Source organism: Lynx rufus, unplaced genomic scaffold, assembly GCF_022079265.1.
Source record: "Lynx rufus isolate CCGP_SWC_20201006 ecotype Redwood Valley unplaced genomic scaffold, mLynRuf1.p SCAF_10, whole genome shotgun sequence".
In the NCBI taxonomy this organism is placed as follows: Eukaryota; Metazoa; Chordata; class Mammalia; order Carnivora; family Felidae; genus Lynx; species Lynx rufus.
In genome coordinates, this window is record NW_025814824.1 from 10,784,838 (window position 1) to 10,811,791 (window position 26,954).

The 26,954-nt window shown below is 38.5% G+C and overlaps 1 protein-coding gene and 1 pseudogene across 5 annotated transcripts in view; both read left to right on the top strand.

Annotated features, from left to right (window-relative positions):
- The window catches only part of LOC124528198 (putative COBW domain-containing protein 7), a 79,937-nt gene that overhangs the window by 19,828 nt on the left and 33,155 nt on the right, over window positions 1-26,954 (top strand). Inside the window, exons 1-4 of one of the 5 annotated variants that reach the window (XM_047101650.1) lie at window positions 9,366-9,591; window positions 13,664-13,750; window positions 16,781-16,877; window positions 18,228-18,319. In XM_047101650.1, the coding sequence (XP_046957606.1) occupies window positions 9,438-9,591; window positions 13,664-13,750; window positions 16,781-16,877; window positions 18,228-18,319 (430 nt within the window). In that variant the 5' untranslated portion in view covers window positions 9,366-9,437. Of the gene's footprint in view, window positions 1-4,984; window positions 5,146-9,364; window positions 9,592-13,663; window positions 13,751-16,780; window positions 16,878-18,227; window positions 18,320-26,954 lie in introns of those variants that run through there. The other 4 variants (XM_047101667.1, XM_047101675.1, XM_047101659.1 and 1 more) reach the window with 4 other exon arrangements.
- LOC124505437 (uncharacterized) lies at window positions 15,956-16,107 on the top strand (annotated as a pseudogene).

Here is a 26,954-nt window from a genome sequence, read left to right on the forward strand (position 1 = left end):
TGCACATTGGCTAATAGCATCGGGTTGGGGTTAATCTTCTGCTTTTGATAATTGCACCTAAAAAAAAAAATTTTGGGGGCGCCTGGGTGGCGCAGTCGGTTAAGCGTCCGACTTCAGCCAGGTCACGATCTCGCGGTCCGTGAGTTCGAGCCCCGCGTCAGGCTCTGGGCTGATGGCTCAGAGCCTGGAGCCTGTTTCCGATTCTGTGTCTCCCTCTCTCTCTGCCCCTCCCCCGTTCATGCTCTGTCTCTCTCTGTCCCAAAAATAAATAAACGTTGAAAAAAAATTAAAAAAAAAATTTTTTTTAAAAGACAGATTATAGGTCACAACGATATTTCATGCAAAACTTGGCAAGACAGAACCTTATGGATTCCAGAGTTTCTAGAATTCAAAGCACTACTTTGGTTATTCTATTGCTGAGTAAAGATAATAAAGTGAACGTTGACATTCTGGGGGCCACAGAAGCACAATGCACAAAGAGCACTGGCCAGGGAGGGCATAGGTGTGTGTGTGCTCTGTTTCTTTTGTAATATATTAATTTTTCTCGTCAATGTTTACTGAAAAAGAGCAAATAGCTCTCCAGGCGAGTCGCTTGTTACCTTCAAAGTTATTTAATCTCCCAGAATATAACCTTTAACTTTAAAGCATGTCATGACCTTACAAACATGTTGGTTAAAGGAAATCTTAGTTGTTCATTAAATCTATGGAATATATATATTACAGGGTATTAAATGTTTTCAAGCAAACTGTACATGAATTTACCACTCTTGTGATGAAAAAAATCCACAATCTTTTAGTGTAGTTTCTCTTATTAACCAGAATGCTCCATTCACTCTTTTTGTCCAACTTTTTCCTGGAGGCTATTCAAAATAAAGGTGCTTCAGGGCACCTGTGTGGCTCAGTCGGTTAAGCATCCAACTTTGGCTCAGGCCATGATCTTGTGTTTCGTGAGTTCGAGCCCCACATTGGGTTCTGTGCTGACAACTCAGAGCCTGGAGCCTGCTTCGGATTCTGTCTCCTCTCTCTGCCCTTCCCCTGCTTGTGCTCTGTCACTCTTTCTCTCTCTCTCAAAAGTAAACATTAAAAATAAATAAATAAATAAATAAATAAAGGTGCTTCTAGCAATTTCATATGTAAGCACAATGCAAAGCCTTACCCTGCCATCATATTCCAACATATGAATGAGCCAAATTTATTTAGCTATTCCCCTACACATGGAAAGTTAGGATGTTTCCAACATTTTACCTTTAGAACAATAACGCTGGGAATGTCATAAATGTCTGCATGTGTATATACACAGAATAAATTCCTTTTAGTAGAATTTCTAGGTCAAAAGGTATATGCAATTAATATTTTGATAGATATTTTACAATTTCTCTTTCCCAAAAAGGCTGTTGATACATATCTAATTTATTTTAAAAAGTTTAATTTTCATATAAAAAATCATAGATGCCTTTTGTAGCCAGGAATATGATACTAAGGTGTATTTAAAAAAATAAAAGGTGGGCACCTGGGTGGCCCAGTCGGCTAAGCGTCCGACTTCAGCTCAGGTCATGATCTCGCGGTCCGTGAATTTGAGCCCCGCGTCAGGCTCTGTGCTGACCGCTCAGAGCCTGGAGCCTGTTTCGGATTCTGTGTCTCCCTCTCTCTCTGACCCTCCCCCGTTAATGCTCTGTCTCTCTCTGTCTCAAAAATAAATAAACGTTAAAAAAAAAATTTTTTTTAAATAAAAAAATAAAAGGTAACCATCTCTCCTTTATCCCATTGCCCATCGTACACATACACGTCGACAGTTAATCCTTGACCAGCACAAGCTGGCGTCGTAAATGTATTTTCTCTCATGCTTTTAATAATACAATTTTCTTTTCTCTAGCTTATTTTATTGTAAGAATAAGGTATATAATAAAAATTTGTGTTAATTGACTTTTTATGTTTTTGGTAAGGCTGCTGGCCAACAGTGGGCTACCCGTAATTTAGCTTTGGGGGAGTTGACATTTATCTGTAGATTTTCGATAGCATGAGGTTGAAAATCCCCACGTGTTTCAAGGGTCAACTGTATATTCAAATATATTTAATTTTATCTAAACAGGATTATATTGTGAATGCACTTAAAACAATTTTTGTGTATTTTATACGTACTATTTTTAAAGTTTTTTTTTTTTTCTTTTGGGGTAGAGGGCTTCTCCTTCCTCTTTATGTCCGCCACCCAGATCACCTTCCCTATTTCGTCTTCCTCAAAGACAAACCCCGTTAACAAGTTGTATTCTAATAATTATACATTGTTACATAAATATCACTTGCATATATACTTTGTGCTTATCAGTGCTTAAGGAAATGTGCCAAAGCTGAACTTCTCCTGCCATTATCATTGCCAGCTTGTGGGAGTTAGAACATTTCATAAAGAAAAATGGATGAGGTTAAAAGAACCATCAAGCCATAAAAGTATACAGTAAAATATTCTGTCTGCTAATACTTTCCAGAAGTGTTGCTCTAGGCTTTGAAGAGGTGAGTTATAACTCAAGCACGAAACAGCACGGTGCTCAAGACCCAGTATGTAAACTCATCTTTCTGCAAACAGCAGCTCAGACCTGAATTTAAGCCATGTATTGTACACTGTTGCCCAAAACTCACAAACCACAATTAAATTATAAAAGTGCATATGTAAAGTTATGCGTAGTGAACACACAGTGCAAAACCTGAGCTTGTTATAAAATAAATACAGTATGTGCGTAGAACCACATTAATTGTAGGTAACCCAGAACTGTGGACCAGAAATTATGAATTTAAAACTTAATATTGCATAAAAGGATAAATGAAACTAATTTAGTAAGAGAAGCTAACAACTTTCAAATACCAAACCGGAATGGGAATAAAGTTTTTTATTACACGTACAAGCTTTAGCTTATCAGAATACTTTCCTATATTTCTTGCCAATCTGTTGAGTTTACTTTTGAGCGTCTTTTAGGGAGGTGTCTAAGCAATCTACAGGACCCTTACAAAGATAGGGTGAAAGAGTTACATCTCTCTTAAGGAATACCATGAATGGTTAAAAATGAGTGGTGTAGTTCTAACTCTAGTGAGAAGGAAAAATGATCAGCGCATATTAAGAGAGCACGTTCCAGAATAAAGCCCATATGTATGTTCCCAGCTATATTAAAAACAAAAATCACATATGTATATAGGTACACAGAACGATGCAGTGACACTGGCAGAGATGGTACTAACCAGAAAAAAAACCAAAAAATCTGGACCGGTGTCGTTCTATTGCTCACTGAGGTTGTATAACATCAGTGAAGGGGGTCGAGGCTTTGACGAGTGACAGAGATTTCCACTGTCTCCCTTAGATGCTCCTGTACTCTTTGAATTGTTTTCTAATTAGAATACATTCGGCCGTTATTCATATGATTTTAAAGGCAAACAAATAAAACCCTCTCTTGGGGAGGATTCGTTTCACTGGCGAACACAGAAATCTAAACAACATGCAAAATCATTTCCCTCTCCTGCCGCCCTGCTCAGCCCAGCGCTCAGCCTGCAGGTTGCTTCTGAGTCCCCGCTCCCCCACCTGTAGGGCATGGGAACCAAGGAGCGCTTCAGGCATCACTGTGGCATCCCAGGCGGGCAGACGAAGGAAGGAACGAAGGCCACTACATTCTGCAAAACTGCCCCCATGGCCCTTCTGCAGTCTATTAGCCAGAACTCTGTTACGCGGCCATACCCAGCTATGAGGCCGACTGGAAACTGTAGTCTTTATCCTGGAGGCCATGTACCTCGCTTAAAAATCAGGATTCTGGGGGCACCTGGGTGGCTAAGTCGGTGAGGCGTCTGACTCTTGGTTTTGGCTCAGGTCATGGGCTCATGGTTCTTGAATGTGAGCTCTCTGTCGGGCTCTGCGCTGACAATGTGTAGCCTGCTTGGGATTCTCTCTCTTGCCCTCCCTCTCTGTCATTCCCCTGTTTGTGCTCTCTCCCTCTGTCTCAAAATAAATAAATGAGCTTTAAAAAAATCAGGATTCTGGGGCACCTGGGTGGCTCAGTTGGTTGAGTGTCCGACTTTGGCTCAGGTCATGATCTCATGGTTAGTGGGTTCTGTGTCTCCCTCTCTCTCTGCCCCTCCCTGGCTTACACTCTGTCTCTCTCTTCCTCTCAAAAATAAATAAACATTAAAAAAATTAAAATTAAACTAAATTACATTAAATTAAAATCTGGATTCTGCTATTATTAAATAAGGGGGAGAATGTTGGGTGATGCAAACACCTAATTCAGGGAATTTCAAATTATTATGCATATAAGTTTGCAAGGATCACTAAAATAAAGGTCGCTTGTAGAAGGAGTAAGTGTGCTGAAGGATGTTGGTATGAAGGAAGTTCCCTAAAAAAAGAACATGTGGGGGTGTCTGGGTGGCTCAGTTTGTTAAATGTCTGACTTCGGCTCAGGTCATGATCTCATGGTTTGTGAGTTTGAGCCCTGCATCAGGCTCTGTGCTGACAGCTCAGAGCCTGGAGTCTGCTTCCTCCCCCTGCTTGTGCTCTGTCTCTGTCTCTGTCTCTCTCTCAAGAATAAATAAACATTAAAAAAGTTAAAGGGACGTTTGGGTGGCTGATTCGGTTAAGTGTCCGACTTTGGCTTAGGTAGTGTTCTCACGGTTTGTGAGTTCAAGCCCAGCGTCAGGCTCTGTGCTGACAGCTCAGAGCCCGGAGCCTGCTTCGGAGTCTGTGTCTCCTCTCTCTGCCCCTCTCCCACTCACGCTCTGTCTCACTCTGTCTCTCAAAAATAAATAAATGTAATTAAAAAAAATTTTTTAATTAAAAAAAAAAAAGACCATGTGGCTGAGATGTAAGTATGGAGGTGGCTGGGAGGCTTGAAAATCTGTGCTGCCATGTATTTGGAGCCGTCTACACGGGTACTCAAGGCCAGAACAACAACATTACCATAATAGGAGGAAAGTAAATCAATCTAAAAAGAATTCACGAATCTTTCTGCCCAAGTGACTTCAGGGTGCCTGAGAGGTGGAACCACAGAACTCAGAAGACACTAGCTTGATGCTGGGAAGACGTGACTTGGCTGACAGCAGAATATTTCAGTTACGTGCAACTAAACACTCTTTGAGGGGGTCTGAAGGAATAGGAAAGAAGAAGGAAGAATGAAGGTATTTTATTTTTGTGTTTTTTACTTACGTGTAAGAAATCATGGGTTGGTGCCCATGGATTTTGGAATCTCTCTAAAACTATAAAAGTTAGAGAGTAAAGTTCAAAGCCACAAATGTCACTTTGAAATGTCCGTTGACAAGAAAAGAGGGTATTATTTAGACGGTCTCCTAAACTATTACAGCACAATCATTGCACGGCTTTTTTTTCTTTCTTCTTTCTTTTTTCTTTTTTTTTGTTTTTAGTTTTGCTCGGCATCCACTCCTTGCCTGGTAGTATATTTTGGACAGAACAGTGCACTGCCCAAGTTGACCAGCTAGCAGGCTTTGAATAATGTTTTCTTGTGTGTGAGTGTGAAACTGATTTATAAGTGACTAGGCTGTAATTATGCCTTATTAACAGTATGGTTTAATAGCCGAAGACAATGAATTCAAGTAATATTACTGACAACCTTTGAAATGAAAGTCATTCTCTCTAAAAACACCAAAATGTACCTATTTCACTTGTCAGCCACTCTCAGCCTTCTGGGGAAAGAATATGATTTCATGTCCTGACAAGAGTTTTATGTCTAAACAGAGGGCTATATGATATTTGAATATTGATATTCTATCCTAACTAAAGCGGTCACAAGAATAAAAGCCCCTGACTTCTGGCCTTTCAGAAATGTTCCCACTATGTCCGTGTGCACCTAGTGAAAAACAGCAGATAAATTGATAAATATTAAGTGGTTAAGAAATATTTTATGTGTTCGTTGTTTGTTTACCAACCACAGCTAGGTAAGAGGAACTGGGTTCATTTTGAAACCCGAAGTTTCCTTTCCTCTAAACCAATAGCTATTGCTGGCCATTACTGTGTTCTTCGCTTTGCAGGAAGTTGCAAAATGAGAGAAGAAAAAAAAGAAAAAGAAAAAAAGAAAAGCAAAACCAAGCTGGCATTATTTTTAGCTTTCCTCTGATTTCCTCTGATATGGCAACTCTCGTAACTGTTCAAAGGAGTTAAAATGAGGCAAAGCGGGGAGCAGGTTGCTGTGCGAAAGGACTCAAGGCAGGGTTATTTCCATGAAGCTGCCCGGCTCCAATGCAAGAGGGCTCCTACCGTTAAGCAGACTCAGGTGCTGCCTAAATCGGGTCCCTCTGAGACCAGGTATCAGTTTCCTTGGAGAGACAGTTGAAGCCTCTCCGCTTCTGACGTTCCTCTGAATATTAATATGGTGGTAACAGCGACATCTAGCTCTTGGAGGGCAAGGGTTTCTTGCAATGGTGAATGATTTCTAAACCCAGCTTAAAATAGCAAGTGTGCTATAAAAAAATAGTAGTAAAGAAATAAAGAAATAACAAGGATGACCTATTTTGGCAAAATTTCACTGAATACAGTTTAACAAGGCAGTACCTATTGGCTTCGATCTGTAGTTGGTGTATGGCTCACTGCCTCTCTCTGTACTGTCTGCAAACTCAGAATGAAAGAACAGTTATTTCATACGAAATAGTATTTCGTGACATGTGAAAATCAGGTCAAGTTCAAATTTCAAGATTTGCAGAAGTTCGTTCTCTCTTATTAAGTACCTACATAATATCCTTGAATTTGGCTGTTGGCCTGTAAAACTTAAAATATTTACTACCTGGCCCTTTACAGAAGAAGTTTGAAGATCCTGGTTTAGGAGAGCATGTAATTGAGTGTCAGGCAAATCTGGATTGAGCCCCAGGGCTGCCATTTACTAATTGTATGACCTGGAGCAAGATATTTAACTTTTCTACAGCTTAGTTTCCTTGTCTGTCAATGAGCATATGAATACTATTTATCCTGCCAAGTTAAATGAGATAATGCATTTAATGTGCATACACAATGCCTATCAGATGGTTAGGGATCCACACATTGCTATTATTGTCATCGCTGTTTTATGACAAAGCTACTGAAAACTAAGAAAAACTGTAAAATCGAGGAAATTTTAAAGTTACATTAGAAGATGTACTAGATTCTACAATATTAGACTTAGGATTTCTTCTTTTTTTTTTTGCTTATTTTATTATTAAAAAAAATTTTTTTTAATGTTTATTTATTCTTGAGACAGAGAGAGACAGAGCATGAATGCGGGAGGGTCAGAGAGAGAGGGAGACACAGAATCTGAAGCAGGCTCCAGGCTCTGAGCTGTCAGCACAGAGCCCGACTCGGGGCCCGAACTCACTGACCGTGAGATCATGACCTGAGCTGAAGTCGGAGGCTCAACCGGCTGAGCCACCCAGGCGCCCCTTTTTTTGCTTATTTTAAAAGGCATTTGGGATTAAATAACAAAAACAAAGCCTCACTCATAATAGAATGTATAAAAGCGGTGAGTCCTGAAGTAAAGACAGTCTCACATGTAGGGAGAGCTGAGATCGCAAGCCATATATCTGAATATATCAAAACTCTCACCTCTTCAGATAGGTGCTTGTTAAATTTTGAAAAGTTAATAAAGTAGTGAGATTGAGCCCCATGTTGGGTTCTGCACTGCCTGCACGGAACCTGCTTGGGAGCCTCTCTCTGCACCTCCCCCGTTCACGAGCACGTGCTCTCTCTCGAAAACCAAGTAAATTGAAATAATAATAATAATAATAATAGCATCTTTATTGAAATAAAACTCCAAAACCATACCATACGCCTATTTAAAGTATACAATTCAATTTTTTTTGTATTTTCAGAATTGTGCTACCTACCATCACTGCAATTAATTTGAGAATATTTTCATCACCCCCAAAATGTCCAGATTGGCAGTCACTTCCCTCAGCCCCCCTAGACCCTGGTAACAACTAATCTACTTTCTGTTTCAATAGACTGGCTTACTCTGCACATCTCACATAAATGGAATCATAAAATACGTGTTTTTTGAATGCCTTCTTTCACTTAGCACAATGCTTTTTCCATCTCATAGCAGGTACTTCCTGTTCACTGTGAGATAATTTTTCACTCTATGGATACACCACGTTTTTTTTTTATTCATTCATCCAGTGATAAACAGTTGGGATGTCTTTAACCTTTGACCATTGTACTGCGTAGAACTCTCTTTGCTCTGACCAAGGCTATATACTGTTACAGCAGTATTTGCCAGTCACCTTGACTGAGCTGGCCTTGTTGGGGACAGGTTACTCTTGGTGAGATAAGCAATGTTAGTATAACGTTCTGTCAGAGTCCTATACGGGGAGTCTGTAAGAACATATGTGAGAAATGTGGAAGGGACGGTCAGGGCTGTAACAGCTTCTGTTCAGGCAATAATGCAGTGCTGAAGGGTCACTGAATGCAGTTCGTAGAGCAAAACCTGGAAATAATTGAGAAGAGATGAATGAATGGATTGCCATATAGTCACATATAGATCACCCCGGGGAGATTACATACCGAACGATACAATTTTTATGAAGTTCCAAGACAAACAAAAATTAAACAACATATTGTCTATGTACCTATATATGTGATAAAACTGAAAAGAAAGGAGGGAATGATCAGTCACCCCAAATCAACTCACGCCCATGGTTACTACCTTAGGGAAGAGGGCAGAGTGTTGGAATAGAATACTGGCCCCATATAGGTAGCTGTAACTTATTGGTAATGTTCCCCGGCTAGGGATGAAATCAAAGGAGTTCATTATAAACATATAACTATAAAAGAGGGCTAGCCATGGATTAATGATGAGAATGTCGTGAATCAAAGAATATGATAAATGAACACAGGTTACCCGAGTCCAAATAAAAAATGAGAAAGAAAAATAAAAGCAGTGCACGTACATTGTAAAACTTGGGATGCACGTGTAAAATATGTAATTATAAAAAAGAAAACGTTTCACTGGTTATTCCTTCAGGTAGAAAAATTACCATTAAGATAGTAGGAGTATAGCTTCTCGTTCTTTCCCCTATGAATTAAAGTTTTTTAATGACACCAAAAAAATGTCAAGTTGACAAAGTCTCTTCTCTACGGGGGCTGTTTAGGTCAGGCTACTCACTCCTGGCTCCCAACACCCAGGCCCTGGTCAGAGCGCACAGGGACAGCATCAGAGGCTGGAGCCCTAGCGACTCCGCCCAGCCTCGCTCAGGTTCAGAGAGCGCAGCCTGGGGGGTGTGCCCAGCTCCTCCGGGGGCGTGGCTACCAGGCGAGGCGGTCCTCGGCCTGGGTCCTGGTAATCGGGGCGGGACGGGGAGGAGCCGCGCGTCGCGGCGTAATGACGTCAATGACGCGCCCGGCGTGGCGTGATCGGCGTGCGCAGCTGCCTTTCGGTGTTTTGGTCCCCGCTCTGGGGCCGAGGGGGAGGCGTGCTGTGCAGGTGGCCGGGATGTTTCCGGCTCTTGGAGCTGAGGATGAAGGAGAGGAGCAGGCGGAGGAGGACTGTCCTGAATTGGTCCCCATTGGGACGAAGCTAAGAGAGGAGGAGGAAAAGTCTGGCCCCGGCGCTAAGATCCCAGTCACAATTATCACCGGGTATTTAGGTAACTAACCATCCCGGTCAGAAAATACCGTGAACTTATCCTGGGATTTGGGGGGCTTGCCGTTGCCTCTTCACCTGAGGCATCTGGGCCTTCTGGCAGACAGCAAATGTCTGTGACGTAGGGCCTGGGTCACTTGCCCCCTGTATGGGTTGCTTCTCGTCTCGGGGCTCAGGGATGCCCAGACCCCTTGCATTAGATCCACATTTATCCAGTGAGCTTCAAAGTTAACCTCACAGTTTGAAGCTAGTTCTGGCCTTGCACTTAGAGGCCTGGACCCGCCCCTTAATTATCCTTGTGACAGCTACAGAGTTATCTTACCTTTCTGAAGCTCTTCAACCGCACTTGAAGGTGGGCGTGTTACCAGTCACCTGTTTGAGTTTGTTTACTCATCTGCAAAACCGGGCAGGAAACGCCTACCTTACGTCTATTACCATTAAACGGTGCCCTGTCTGTAAAATGCCCGACCCACAAGAGTATTCCTTAGTAGATTCCCCTTCCACCTCGAGCGAGTCTCTTCCAGCTCTTCGTGGCGAGGACTATCTCAGATTTTTTTTTTTTTTTTTTTTGAGATCTGGTTGCAAAGCACTCTTGGAGAGGTGGTAAGAATAAAATCTCCACCCTCCAAGACTATTTCTCAAGCTGTAGACATTCAGCAGTGCTCAGGGACCCTTGGATTCATAGGCGTGTAAACGTACAATTTCCTGAAGGACAGTTGGTGCGTTTACACTTGTGATCCTTTATTAGAAAAATCTGACGAGTATTATTTTAAAACCTTACATTTTAATGGAAGGGCTAGAGTAAATACATGAGCATATTAATTGTGTGGGGAAAGTTAAGAACTGTAAATAAAGCCAAACGATTTGGGGGTAGATAATACCGTTTCTAGACCTGAGGGCCTTTTACATTAAAATAAGAATTAAACCACCGGTGGGTTTATTTATTTATATATTTTTTAAGCTTTGTAGACTAAGTTTATTCTCCTTTTTACTCAGGATTGATTTTATAAAGGGATTTACTTTTGGTGTTTTCCCACTGTTATTCAGAGGCTCCTCTACGAAGAAATTAGGCAAATTCCTCGTCTGAGGTGGTATAGTTCAGACTTGCCCCTCTGGCCTCCCCCATTTTGCTCATCTGTAGGTCACTAGAGCATTGGAGGTAGCGGTCTGAGGCTTAGGAATGAGAGCTTTGCCAACAACCTTGTTGCTGAATATAGGCGATAATAGTTTCACTGCTTATTCTTGACCATTTTCTCTTTTTTGAAACATCGTCCTATCGGCTTCCATCACATTTTTCTTCTGGATACTTCCACCTACTTCTCTTGCTGTCCCTCTTACAAAATTTGCCCACCTCTGTCCATCCTTTTAACTTCACACTCAGTTTCTATTTTGATATCCCACAGACATCTCAAACTCAGCAGGTCCACAACTTCCTATGTTTTGCCCTCCAATCCTCCTGCTCCTGTGATTCCAATGACCTGGAATACTCTAAAAGTTTTCTAACTAGTCTTGAGTCATGCTCCCTTTTAATATAGTCTTTGTACTTGAGCCTGAATGATCTTTATAGGTGTAAACTGATTGCATTAACACCCATCAGTGGTTTCCTTTTGGTTTACAGTTCAAATTCCTTAACATGAATCAAAAGGTCCTACATGATCTAGCTCTTGACGGCCTTTCTCGCCTTCAGAACTGTGGTCCAGTCACACTGAATACTTTCACTTATAAAAGGTGCCACGTACTTTAGCCTCCGGAATACTTTTCTTTTTTGTTAGTCCCCTGCCTAGACATCCCTCTTAGGTGCTTCATAACATCTTGTACATCTCCTATCCACTGTATAATCCTGTGACATAATTACCTGTTTATTGATCAGAATTCCCTTACATCTCCCACTCACTTAGTGTTTGTAAGCATTGTGAAAGTAGAGACAGTTTATCTTTGTTTTGTGCCCATTTCACCAAGGCCCGGCATAACATCTGGCCCATAGTAGACTTAACATTTTTTTTAATGTTTATTTATATTTGAGAGAGAGAGAGAGAGAGAGAGGGAGCGAGCATGAGTGGGGGAGGGGCAGAGAGAGGGGTACACAGAATCCAAACAGGCTCCAGGCTCTGAGCTGTCAGCACAGAGCCTAGTGCGGGACTCGTACTCAGGAGCTGTGAGATCATGACCTGAACTGAAGTCGGATGCTTAACCGACTGAGCCACCCAGATGCCCCCATAGTAGACTTGAATGAATGAACTGTGCCTTAAAGTCTTCTGTTTCATAATATGGTTAATTATTAACTGCTAGTAAATCTATTAGAAATTTCTTACATCCACCTCTTCCTTTCCATTTCCACTGCCACTACCTATGCTGCACTCATGTTCAGGGTCTCTTTCTCATACTCGGACTGGTTCTAAGAATTTCCTCATTGCCCTTAAGCTATGCCCCTTTCAGTTTGTGCTGCACACTTTTGTGATGTTGAGCTTTTTAAAGAGCCCTAAACGCAAGCCCTTCATCCCTTCAACAGCCTTTAAAGGAATGTGACGTAACAATGTTCAAGATGTTGATACCCTAATGATCATTAAATCCCACCTAGTTACACACTAGAATCTTGTAAATGTGCTTCAGAAGATGTGTACAAGCTGATTTGTAAAAGTTCTTAGCAGCCCTGTTTGGAAGAACAGAACACTGGAAATAACCCAAATGTCTACCAGCAGAAGAGTAAACAAATGATAGATTCATACAATCGAATAACACTACTGTGCAGTATATTTTTTTTCCTCTTTGAACTTTGGTATATACGGTTCACGAGATAAACATTTTTCTTCCACTTGAGCTGAACATATTAGGTTTCACATGCCACCTACTGGATAAAGTTAGTGTAGCTTTGTGAATTTATCTTTCTAAATACTGAACATTCCGTACATCGTTAGCATCTCCTACAACCATTCTCCCTTTTTGTTTGTGTTTTATAGACACGTAGACAGAGACAATTGACCCTTGAACAGTGTGAGGGTTAGGGGTGCCACCATTTTGCACAGTTGAAAACCCGCATATAACTTTTGACTCCTCCAAAACTTAACTACTAATAGCCTACCGTTGACCGGAAGCCTTCCTGATAATATAAACTGTTGATTAACGCATATTTTGTATGTTATATGTATGACACTATATTACAATAAAGTAAGCTAGAAAAAAAAATGTTCTGAAGAAATCATCAGGGAGAGAAAATACATTTACCGTACTGTGCTGTATTTACAGAAAACAATCCGCATATAGGTGGACCCACGACCCACATAGTTCAAGAGTCAAGTGTATGTATGTGTATATATATATATACACATATGTATATACACACACATATGTATACGTATATATGTGTCTATGTCTATGTATACATGTATATATAGACATATGTCTATATATACGTATACATATATGCGTGTATATACATATGTGTATACATATATACATGTGTCTATATATATACATATATACATATGTCTATATATATGTATGTACATACATATGTGTGTATATATATATTTTTTATAGACTAAGCATACTAAAAGTAGCTCTATAGTCTGTTTGAATTTGTGTCTGTTTGGTTAATGATGGATATTGAAATAAAATACAGAGCTTTACATGTAAATTTTAGGGAAGTAAACCATATATTCTTTGCTAAGAAAAATTGTTATCATGTAAAAGTGCTTAAATATTTTATGAACTACATGAGTACTTCATTCCTTGGAAGCCATTATTTCAATAATTCCTTATTTAATAGAAAATTTAGTTGTCTTTATATTAATTGTATTAATTTATGTAAAAGACGTATGTTTGTCACATGAGGTCAAAGAAAGCTGATCCAAATTGTAGGAGTATTTGTAAATAGAAGATTTTATGTGAACATAAGGCTTTTTTAATACTTTGCCGAGGTACTTAATCTTTCCCTCTAGAATCTTCTATGCCATAGTTAAATAATATTTTTTAAATAGCATGGAAAATTTTTAAAACATTGGGACTCTGTTTTTGTGTGTGTATGCCTTTTAAATTAACCTTTCAATGTTGTTATTTAAACCAAATATGTTTTATAGGTGCTGGGAAGACAACACTTCTGAACTATATTTTGACAGAGCAACATAGTAAAAGAGTAGCTGTTATTTTAAATGAATTTGGGGAAGGTAAGTAAAATTCAATGAATACTATAATGTAAGAATTTATAGGATGGTTTATACCCCTGGTGTATTGATATTCTGTATTTAAAAACAAAAATACAAAGTATTATAATGCAAACACACTAATGTGGATAGTTTTGGGAAAAACAGATTAATTTCTGTGAAGCTTTATTTTGTACAGATTTGAGGAACTGAAATCAGATAGTTTTTATAAAATTTTATTTTACATAGTTTTGGAATTCATAGCAACAGAATTAAATTAGGTTTTTACATGAAAGAACTCCAGAAGTAAAAATCTAAACATATGAAGGAAAGTTCTTTCAGGCATTTTCAAGTGCTTTTGTACAGACTATATTGTTTACTTGTAACTTGAAAAACATTTTATTTTATTTTATTTAAAAAAATTTTTTTAATGTTTATTTCTGAGACAGAGAGAGACAGAGCATGAGTAGGGGAGGGGCAGAGAGAGAGGGAGACCCAGAATCAGAAGCAGGCTCCAGGCTCTGAGCTGTCAGCACAGAGCCCGACTCAGGGCTCGAACTCACAAACCGTGAGATCATGACCTGAGCCGAAGTCGGTTGCTCAACCAACTGAGCCACCCAGGCGCCCCTGAAAAACATTTTAAAATGCTTTTGTATTTTTAAGTTTACCTTGTTAGATGTTTATTAATATTTGCAAAGCATTTAAAACTGAAGATTTTGGGGGGCACCTGGGTGGCTCAGTTGGTTAGGTGTCCAACTTTGGCTCAGGTCATGATCTTGTGGTCCGTGGGTTCGAGCCCTGTGTTGGGCTCTGTGCTGACAGCTTGGAACCTGGAGACTGCTTCGGATCCTCTGTCTCCTTCTCTGTCTGCCCCTCACCAGCTTGTGCGCTGGCTCTCTCTCAAAAATAAACATTGAAAAAAAATCTTGGAAAAAAAACCCTGAAGATTTTAAATTTTTTTTTACATTATTTATCTTTGATGGAGAGAGAGCACAAGTCGGGGATGGATAGAGAGAGGGAGAGACAGAATTCAAAGCAGGCTCCAGGCTCTGAACTGTCGGTACAGAGCCTGACATGGGGCTTGAACCCATGAACGGTGAGATCGTGACCTGAACCAAAGTCAGAGGTTTAACCAACTGAACCACCCAGGTGCCTCTTAAAACTGAAGACTTTAAAAATGAGTTAAATATATGGTTTCCATCCTCAAGCACCTACAATTATTTGTGGAAATACATGCATTTAAAATTCCATTTTTTTGTTTGTTTTTAATATTGAACTGTACTATAAAAAAAATCTACAGCAGTGTTAGACACAATTCTTTGATTACTTTTATAAGTTTTTCTTTTTATAAGAAAAATCTAAGTGTGAATTTTAATTAAAGCTCAGTTTTTGCCAAAAATATCTTATGTTGAACTTCTTTTTTTTCTTTTTTAACTTTTTTAATGTTGATTTATTTTTGAGACAGAGAAACAGAGCATGAGTAGGGGAGTGGCAGAGAGACGGGGAGACACAGAATCGGAAGCAGGCTTCAGGCTCTGAGCTGTCAGCACAGAGCCGGATGTGGGGCTCGAACTCGTCAACTGCGAGATCGTGACCTGAGCCAAAGTCGGACACTCAACCGACTGAGTCACCCAGGTGCCCCTTGAACTACTTTTTAACACAATTTTCGCAGTTAATAAATGAGTAAAGGAGCTAGTTTTTTGGTTTTTTTTTAATGTTTATTTATTTTTGAGAGAGAGAGACGGAATGCAAGCTGGGAAGGGACAGAGAGAGAGGGAGACACAGAATCCGAAGCAGGTTCCAGGCTCTGAGCTGTCAGCACAGAGCCCGACGCAGGGCTCGAACTCATGAACCATGAGCTCATGACCTGAGCTGAAGTCAGACGCTTAACTAACTGAGCCACCCAGGCACCCAAGGAGCTATGTTTTATGAACAGGGAGACCTGTTACACTTGATTTCTGATGTCAGTAAACCAAAGTGAAAAGTCTGTTAGATAAAATAAAAATGCTAAGATTTTTTTAATCCTAGTCTTGTATTTTAGCTTCTTATTAACCGATCTGTTGGACACTGCTCACATTTATTAGTATTTGTTACTATTTTTCATCATTCTTTTGGAATCATTTTTATAATTTTGTCATTTACAGCATTTGCAATACCTTCCTTTGCATTTTATTAATATTCTCTAAACCCCGAATTTTGTAGCAGTCCCTTTCAAAGCTCTTTATCCCCATCGCTTCTTGGCCTTTTGGCTGAGATCAAGTATAGTATCAAAGTTCTTGGGTATCCTTGCCTAACTGGAATATAAACAAAAAACAGGGAAATGAAAAATTATTCAGTTTTCTTTTTTGGCCATTTTCTTTACTGGACATTTAGAACTCTTCCCTGGCTATGGTATATTTATTTACTGGAGGAAAAGTAAGATATTTAAAATCATTCTTTTATTATAACAAGCATCTCAGAATTTCACATATTATTGTTTCTTAAGTAAGCATTATGAGGAAACTTAAAAAATTTAATTTTTAAATGAGCAAGCACATTGATACCCTGGCCAAGCAAACTTCCTCAAAATGAACTGGGGTTTTTACTCATACTGGCGATATCTAGAATCTGTGTAATAGAAACGAAAACAATTTAGAGGAAGAATGAAAAGGAAGAAGATAGGTAAGTCAATCTTTTAAGAGAGTTAAGGGCATATAAAACCCAACATATTAAACATATTAGTTGGTCATGGACAAGAAAGAGTGCTTTTGAAATAGCTACTTCATTAGGGTACAGGAGTGGGCAGGTGAGAGGCCTGAAGAGGAAGTAGGTAATGAGAGATTAATTTTGGTTCTGCCTTTGTAGGGGCTTAAATCCTCTTAAAGAAATAAAAGCTAAAGTAATCTACAGTAGTAGAGTTTAAGACATTGAGGCTGCATGGATAGAATGAAAGAATGAAAGTTACAAAGTGTATTTGTGTAAATGATTTGAAATCTTTGTTGTTGCTATCCTCATCTTTGTTTTTGGTTGGCTAATGAACATAATCTACAGAGCGCTTCTTGTTACTTATTCTAGGAAGTGCCGTGGAGAAATCTTTAGCCGTCAGCCAGGGTGGAGAGCTGTATGAAGAGTGGCTGGAACTTAGAAATGGTTGCCTCTGCTGTTCAGTAAAGTGAGGAATGTGTTTACTGTGTGCTTGTTAGTCTGTTATAAATGTTTATTGATTAGATTTCCAGCTTTGATTTTCTTGTGTAATTTCACTAAATTTATGTAATCTGCTCCATTGTATTGTCATATAGAAAATAATTTATTAGGATGTAATTTCTTAGAGTGTTTCTTGCTGTCCTATTTATTTTTCTGTCAGCTCTAATGCTTTGGCCCTTTTTTTGAGTTTCTTTTTATTGTCTTTGATGTCAGGGTTTAAACTTTTTAAAAAAATGTTTATTTATTTTCTTGAAAGAGACAGAATGTGAGCAGGGGAGGGGCAGAGAGAGAGAGGGAGACAGAGAATCCAAATCAGCCTCCAGGCTCTGAGCTGTCAGCACAGAGCCTGACGTGGGGCTCAAACTCACAAATGGTGAGATCATGACCTGAGCCAAAGTCGGACGCTTAACCGACTGAGCCATCCAGGCGCTCCAGATTTCAGGGTTTAATTAATAATCTCTAGTATATGAAACTCACATTTCATGTATAAAAAATAATTTTTTTACTTTTAATGAGTCATTGGTCTTATTTCCAAGGATTCAACTTATAAAAACAAAAATAAATGACCATCAAAAAGGTAAAAAACCTCAAGTTCTGTTCCACCAGTTATAATTGTCTCTAAGGACGTTGTCTCTTTTTTCCACTAATATACCATAGATCTGAGAAAAGGACCTGATAACCTAGTCACTCAAATATTTGAGTAAATTAATGTTGATTTTGTATATTCTAGTGAATTAAATTTTTCCTACATCATTTGATGTTTGACTTTGAGTCAAATATATTAACAAAGCTAAAATCATGACAGCTTTTCTTGAATAACCAAAATGAAATCCATTAAGTCTTCTCTTGCACTATTGATGTTCTAAGTAAAAAGGAAGACTAAAGTCTGGCACTCTAATTCAGAACAGAATTGAAAAGTATTTCATGATTGTGTCCCTTTAATTGTTATATTAAACCACTGTAATTGATAAATTTTATTGTTCTTTTGGATGTTGATTTTTTTCTTTCATAGTACTATAAAAATAGCGGAATTTGACTTCGGTCAGGTTTATTAAAATTTCCTCTGGTTTTAGCTGTAATAAAATTAAAATATCCATCATGTACTTGATTTATTTTACTTATCAGTACACGTGCATCTATTTTTTCCCACCATTGGTAAATATTGACGGACATTGTCTTAGAAGTTTGGGAAATGAGTTTAATTTTTATATTCCTAAGCTATCTTTGTCTCAGGTTGCTAAGTATATTTTAAAACGTTTATAATGATCACTTTAATATTCAGGTAATCAACTATTTTTTATATTTTGGTATTCTCCAGGGACAATGGCCTTAGAGCTATTGAGAATTTGATGCAGAAGAAGGGGAAATTTGATTACATACTATTAGAGACCACTGGGTTAGCAGATCCTGGTAAGAAATGATATTATTAATAACCAGAATGTAGTTCTTAAACATTTGAAATGTATTAGAGAAATATGTAACGTAGGTATTAGTAATAATCTTTACTCCAGACTAAAAACTTGTTGCTGTTGTTTAAAACAGGAAAAATACCGGGTTGTCATGTTTCTTTCGTAGATAAATCATGATCAGAGTACTTGGTACTTTTAACCTGATAATTGGATTTGAATTTCAGCTGATTGTTTTAAAATTATTACAGGAACAAAAGTTGTTGAAAGTATGGAAATTTAGGAAAAATAGAGACATCCTACTTATAAGTATATATTTGATTGCTCATACGGTACAGAGAGAGATCTTATTTCTGATTATCTTCTAATCCAGCTTTCTTAGAGAATCATTTAGAGATATTTAAGAGCTTTTGGACTCTAATCCCAGCTATACTTGGTCCTTTTCAATTAATTGTTACCATTTTGTTTTTCTACTACTAAAGTTGAAATAATTTTATTTGTTAATACTGTCTTTAGGTACAGAGTTAAATTAAGCCTACTGGGCCTTTTTCCTGATGTGGAATTAATGATTATCCATGAAATTTTTATCTCTTAGTGGAATTACGTATAAACTTCTCTGTTGAAAGCTACACAGAGTTGATCTGTTTTTAACAGTAGGTGTCTGTTTCCCTCTTACCCAAATATCTTTTTAGGTAACACCTTTATTCCTAGTTTGCAGAATATTTAGTGTTTGTTTTATAAGTCTGGTCATACTTTTTTTTTTTTTTTTGATATGAGTTAATGGCATTGGGCCATAAAACTACAGAAAAGTACTGTTTAGGAATAGTTTATTAAAGGAGTCATGGGGACCCTGGTTAGCTCAGTCAGTAGAGCATGTGACTCTTGATCCCAGTGTCGTGAGTTCAAGCCCATCGTTGGGCTTGGAGCTTGCTTAAAATAAAAAATAAAATTTAATCAAAAGGGATCATAATGGTTTAAAAGAAATATTGGAGTATACTGATGGTCCAAATGTAATCAGTGGTTATTGTACTTAAAAATAGTACATAATAGGGGCACCTGGGTGGCTCAGTCGGTTAAGCGTCCGACTTCGGCTCAGGTCATGATCTTACGGTTCATGAGTTCAAGCCCCGCATCGGGCTCTGTGCTGACAGCTCAGAGCCTGGAGCCTGTTTCAGATTCTGTGTCTCCCTCTCTCTCTCTCTGACCCTCCCCCATTCATGCTCTGTCTCTCTCTGTCTCAAAAATAAATAAACATTACAAAAAAAATTTTTTTAAATGGTACGTAATAGCACTGTCCTCCTGTTTTCAAATTAGTGTTGAGTTGGGCTGTTTCGGTCCTGTAGTAGACCATACTACATACATTTTCATACATTTCTAATAGATTTGATGGATGATAGGAGTTGGACTATTACATTGATATTAAATATCAAATTCACGTACATTTGGTAAGATTGGGAAATATATTGTATGTCTCCTTTTTGAAATAGCAACTACCAATTTCTTTCATGGTAGCTGTTTAATAGAGAAAAACTCCTGTAACTTTTCTTTGAGAATAGGTGAGTTTAGTAAAACATGGTTCACCTTTCCAGAGGGAGAAGGAAAAGTTAAATAAGGATCTCAGAGAAAGCTTTTTTACAAATTGGAGGTGTAAACAGGTTAATATTTCTTGCTTCTAACTTTTTTTAGAATAATGATTTATCATTTGGATAAAAATGGAACATTCACTGTAAAAAAAGAAAATTACCCAATACCCAAGAAAATGCAAAGAAGAAAGTTAAAATAAATCATACCGTATTTTACTACCTTGAAGTTAAAGTAGGTAAATTTTATTCCAGGGATTTTTCTGTGCCAATGCCATTTGCTGAATGACAGCATCAGTCTCTGTTAGGAGCTTGAAAAATGAAGATTCTTGGGCCCCATCCCAGATCTATTGAATCAGAATCTGTAAGAGCAAGGCCCAGCAATCTATTTTAATAAGCCCCCCAAGTGATTGTTATACATTCATAAATTTGGGACACACTGCTCTGTGTGCTTCTGAAAGCTGTATAAATATACAGAGATAGTTTTATAAAAATGAGATTGCATTCTGTGTGCTATTTTTTTTTTAATTTTTTTAAGTTTATTTATTTTTGAGAGAGAGACATCACGAGTCGGGGAGGGGCAGAGAGAGAGGAAGACAGAATCCCAAATAGTCTCCACGCTATCGGCGCAGAGCCTGCTATGGGGCTCGAACTCACGAAACTGTGAGATCGTGACCTGAGCCAAAACCAAGGGTCAGTCGCTTAACATACTGAGCCACCCAGACGCCTCTCTTTGGGCTATTCTTAATATTAATTTAGTTTCACTTGGTTGTAAAAGAAAAGAACTTGGAGGCAGTTCAAGATGGAAGCTTAGGAGCACCCTGAACTTCCCCTCCTTCCACAGACACACCAGATCTGCAGCTACTTGTGGACTACTTCCTGCTCAGAAAGAACTGAAAGCTAGGTGAAGAATTCCCTCTACAACAAGGAATGGAAGGGCCACATTGAAATGGGGAGTAGAGGCAGAGAGGTGATCTTGTCAAAATCTTCACCCTGGTACAGTGACCCACAAGAGAGGAGGGTTTCACAGGTCTGGAGTATTTACCTGAGGAGGGATGGGTTTATGCCCCACTTTGGGTGTGTCAACCCTTGGAACCCGCATTAGAGAGACGAGGCCCCCCAAATGGATTTGGAAACAAAGGGGTTTGTGTACAGTGGACCTGGGGGGCTGTGGGGAATCTGAGATACTCCTTTGGAGGTACTTACACACAAGTACATTCATCTTGGGACTGCACCCAGTGCAAACGCAGCAGTTTGAGAAGTGACTGGATTGTGTGTGAAGGAGATTGATTCGTTAATCCTGAAGTGTTTGCGGGAGGAACTAGGATCAGTTGGGACTTTCTTTGGGGACAGAGGTGTTGTGAGCACCATTTTTGCACTCTCCTTCCACTCTGCCAATTCAGTCAGGCACTGCGCACACAGCCTCCCTAAACCATGAGTGTGGCCCACCCCCAGCCGTCACCCTGCCTCACTAAAGCCTTGGGTGTATCCTGCCCCCACTGTTCTCCTCCTGCATCCCTAAAGCAGGAGTGTGCCCCACCCTCAGCACTCTGGCAGCCTTGCTAAAGTCTGCCTTTGAGTGCAGTCCACACTGGGAATGCCCCTTGATCACCTGGCCCTGGTGGCCAGACGGACTTGAGTTTCCGGGCCCCATGGGACTGTAATAGGAAGACAGTTACGGAAAGCCTACCATACCCAAGGCACTGTGTAGGTAGCAGGCTAAAACACACCACTAGCCTGCCTCTGGAAAAGGCTCATCTATTTGTCCTGGAGCTTCACCCTGAGAGGTAGGCTTCAAAGGTGCTCTCAGGGAATGTAGGCAGGTAGACACTATCTTTGATCTCTCCTCTGATCGCACCATAGCTTGCTGGCACCTCCAAAAAGCTTGTACACTTGTCTGAAGCCCTGATTTTTGCAGGTGGACTTCAGGGGACACCTCCAGATCTCTGGGCCTGGAGGTCAACAGGGTTTATAGTTGCATACTCCAGAAGGTCCCCCTGAGGATCTGTTTTCCAATCAACCTGAAACTAGGTGCTGAGGTCACTCCCTTTGGAACACTAGTGGGTCTTGTCACACCCTCAGCAACTGGGATCTATCCAGAATAAATCAGGCTAATTTAGTAATCACAGTGTTTCAGAGAGACAACCAAGAGCTAGGGCAAGGTTGAACAATAAGGTTTATCTCCTTTGGAAGGACACTCCTTCCAGACTGAGAGAGGTAGATGCTTTGTTCAATACATAGAAACAAACACAGAGAGTCAAGTAAAATGAGGAGACAGGAATATTTTCCAAACAAAAGAATGAGACGAAACCTCAGACAAAAGACCTTAATGAAGTGGAGAGAAGTAACCTATCTGATAAAGAGTTCCAGATAATGGTTATAAAGATGCTTACCAGAGTCAGAAGAATGGTTGAACACAGACTTAAACAAAGAGATGGAAAATGTAAGGAAGTACCAAACACAAGTTGCAGAGCTGAAGAATACAGTAACTGCATAGCAAAATATATTAGAAGGTTCAGCATCAGAATAAATAAAGCAGAATAGATTGGTGACCTGGAAGCCAGGGCAGTGGAAATCAGCCAAACAAACAACAACAGTGAAAAATTAACGAAGATAGCTTAAGAGCCTATGCGACAACGTGAAGTGGAATAACATTCATGTTATAGGGATCCCAAAGGAAAATAGTATGAAAGAGGCAGAAAGCTTCCCTAACCTGGGGAAGGAAACAGACATTGAGGTCCCAGAAGCACAGAGCTCCAAATAAGATGAATTCAAAGGCATCCACATCAAGAGACATTATCATTAAAATGTCAAAAATTAAAGAGAGGATCTTAAAAGTAGCATGAGAAAAACAAGTTGTTAAATTCAAGGGAATCCCAAAATCACTATCAGCTGTGATTTTAGATGAAGCTTAGCATGCCATGGTGGCATCATATATTCAAAGTGCTGAAAGGAAAAAACTTCCAACCAAGAGTATTCTACCTGCCAAGGTTATTATTCAGAATTGAAGGAGAGGTTTCTAGACAACAAAAGTTAAAGGAGTTCACCACTAAACTGGCCTTACAGACCTGATAAAGGAACTTCTTTAAGCTGAAAAGGTACTATTAACAAAACATACAAAAGTAAAAATCTTGCTGGTAAAGGCAGATATGTAGTAAAGGTGGTGGATTAACCACTTCTAAACTTACTATGAAGGCTAAAAGACAAAAGTAGTAAAATTAAATATAACAACAATACTTAAGGGACACACAGAGTAAAGAGATGTAAAATACGACATCAAAAACAAAAAACAGAGACCTTCTGTTCTGTGGACAACAGAAACAAAATAGGGAAGCAAAAATGTATAGTTTTCACACTACGTTCAACTGTAAGTTGCTATCAACTTGAAATAGACGTGTGTATATAGGTTGTCATGTGAACCTCATGGTAACTGCAAAGCAAAAACCTATGAGAGATACTGAAAATATAATGAGAAAGGAATCTAAACATTGCACTGAAGAAAGGCATCAAACTGCAAGGGAAGACAGCAAGAGGTAAAGAGAGAGGGACTACAAAACCAGCCAGAAAATAATGAACAAAATGGTAAGAAGTACATGCGTATCAATAATTCCTTTAAATTTAAATGGATACAGTCTCCAATCCAAAGATGTACAGTAGTTGAATAGATTAAAAAAAGATTCATTTGTATATTACTGCCTACAAGAGATTCACTTCAGATCTAATACACACAGACTGAAAGTGAAGGTTGTAGAAAAAGGTACTCCATGCAAATGCAAATGAAAGCTGGTGTGGTTCTACTTATATCAGACAAAAAAGACTTGAAAACAAGTCTGTAATAAAAGATAAAGGACATTACACAACGACAAAGTGTCAATCCAACAAGAGGATATAACATTTGAAAATATTTACGCACTCAACGTAGGAATCCCTAAATATATAAAGCAAATGTTACAGACTTAAAGGGGGAAATGGAAAGCAATACAGTAGTAGAAGACTTTAATACTCCATTTACATCAATGGATAAGTTATCCAGATAGAAAACCAGTAAGAAAGTACCGGCCTTAAACAACACATAAGACCAAATGGTCTTAATAGGTATACAGTTGATCCTTAAACAACATGGGTTGGAGCTCTGTGGGTCCACTTACATGCAGATGTTTTGTAGTATAATGCTATAAAATGTATTTTCTATTCCTTATGATTTTCTTAGTAATAGTTTCTCTAGTTCATTGTAAAAATACAATATATACAACATACATAATATGTGTCAGTTGGGTGTTTATATTATCAGTATGGCTTCTGGCTAACAGTAAGGTATTAGTAGTTAAGTTTTTGGAAAGTCAGAGTTTATATGTGGATTTTTGGGAGGTCAGTGCCCCAACCCCTGCATTGTTTAAGGGTAATTGTATACAAAGCATACCATCCCCAAATAGCAGAATACACATTATTCTCTGTGTATGGAACATTCTCTAGGATCATACACTAGACCACAAAACAAGTCTCAGTAAATTTAAGAAGATTGACATCATATCAAGTGTAGACACTGGTCATAGTCCTTAATGACACTGGTATGAAAAAAGTCAATTACATGGAGAGAACTGGAAAAATAATAAATATGTGGAATTTAAATAACATGCAACTGTTGTAACCAGTGGGTCAATGAAAAAAATTAAAGGGGATATAAAAAAATACCTTGACACAAATGAAAATGGAAATAAAACAATCCAAAATCGTAGGCTGCAGCAAAAGCAGTTCTAAGGGACAAGTTCATAAAAAGACACCCTATCTAAGGGAACTAGAAAAAAGAAGAACAAATGAATCTCATAGTAAAATCAAAGAATTAAGATTGAGAGCAGAAATATATGAAGTCAAGACAAAAAACAAACAACAACAATAGAAAAGATCAATGAAAGTAAGATCTGGTTCTTTGAAAAGATAAAAATCAGAAACGAAAGAGGAGAAGTTGACATATGCCACAAAAATTGAGAATTGAGAGACTACTATGATAATGAAATAGGTTAATTCCTAGTACCATACAATCTTTTGAGACCTTCTGTCTTCCATGAAGACGTAGAAAATCTGAATAGATGGATTACCAGTAAGGAGATTGAATCTGTAATCAAAAACCTCCCGCACCAGACATCTTTGGTGACTTCTACCAAACATTTAAAAAACATGTAATACCTATTCTTCTCAAACTTCCAAAATATTGAAGAGGAAAGAATGCTTCCAAACTCATTTATGAGGCCAACATTACCCTGATACCAAAACCAGACAAGGACACCACAAAAAAGAGAAGAAAAGAAAAATTATATGCTGGTATCGCTGATAAACAGAGATGTAAAAATTCCCAACAAAATATTCGCAAATCAAATTCAACAATATATTAAAAGGATCATTCATCATGATCAATGGGATTTATTCCAGGAATGCAAGTATGTTTTAACATCTGCACATCATTGGTGTGATGCACCACATAACAAAATGAAGGATAATAATCATGTGATCATCTCAATAAATGCAGAAAAAACCTTTGATAAGATCGAACTTCCATTTATGATAAAAACTCTTAAAGTGAGTATAGATAGAATGTACTTCAATATAATAAAGGCCATATATGACAAACCCATACTCAATTGTATGCTCTAAAATCAGGAACAAAATAAGGATGCCCACTCATGTTAATTTTATTCAGTAAGTATGAGAAGGCCTACCCATAGCAATTACCCAAGAAAAAAAGATAAAGTCATCCACATTGGAAGGAAAGAAATAAAACTATCACTATTTGCAGATGATACTATATACAGAAAACCCTAAAGACTGCCCCCCCCAAAAAAAACCTGTGAGAATAAATGAACTGTCATGCCGTAGTATACAAAATCAGTATACAGAAATCTGTTGCGTTGCTATACTCAAATAATGAACTGTCAGAGAAATTAAGGAAACAATCCTTGCAAAAAGCCTAACAACAATTTGCATAAAAATAAAATACCTAGGAATAAATTTAACCAAGGAGGTGAAAGACCTGTACATTGAAAACTGTAGGACATTGATGAAAGAAGTTAAAGAAGTCACAAATAAGTGGCACGTTATTCCGTGCTCATGTTGGGATGAATTAATACTGTTAAAATGTCCCTACTACCCCAAGCAATATACATATTCAGTGCAAACTCAGTCAAAATTCTAGTGGCATCTAGAACAAAAAATTCTTGTAAAAGGTTTTATTTTCAAGTAATCTCTACCCATTGTGGGGCTTGAACACATAACCCCAAGGTCAAGAGTCACACGCCCCACAAACTGAGCCAGCCATGTGCCTCTAGAACAAGTAATTCTAAAGTTTGTATGGATTCGCAGAAGACTCTAAATAGCCAAAGCAGTCTTAAGAAAGAAGAACAAATGGGAAATGTCACAGCCCCAGACTTCAAACTGTACTACTACAAAGCTTTTGTATGAAAACAGTGTGATATGGCATAAAAACAGACACATGGATCAATGAAACCAAATAAAGAACCCAGATAAAAACCCATGCTGATATGGCCAATTAGTCTATGACAAAGGAGAAAAGAATATACAATGAAGAAAAGACAGTGTCTTCAGTAAATGGTCCTGGAGACACTGGACAGCCACATGAAAAGAATGAAACTAGACTACTGTCTTACATCATACACAAAAATTAACTCATAATGGATGAAAGACTTGAATGTAAGACCTGCAACCATAAAACTCCTAGAAGAAAAACAGGTGGTTAGCTCCTTGACATCAGACTTGGCATTGAATTTTTTGAATCTGAGTCAAAAAGCAAAGGCAACAAAAACAAAAATCAAGTAAGTGGACTACGTCAAACTAAAAGGCATTGGTGCAGCAAAGGAAACCATCAATAAAATGTAAAGGCAATTTGGATATTAACCCCTTATCACATATAGGAGTTGCAAATATTTTCTCCAAGTCAATACATATCCAAAATGTACAAAGAGCTCAGTAGCAAAAAACCAAGCAATCTGATTGAAATGTAGGCAGAGGATCTAAATAGACATTTTTCCAAAGAAGGTAAACAGATGG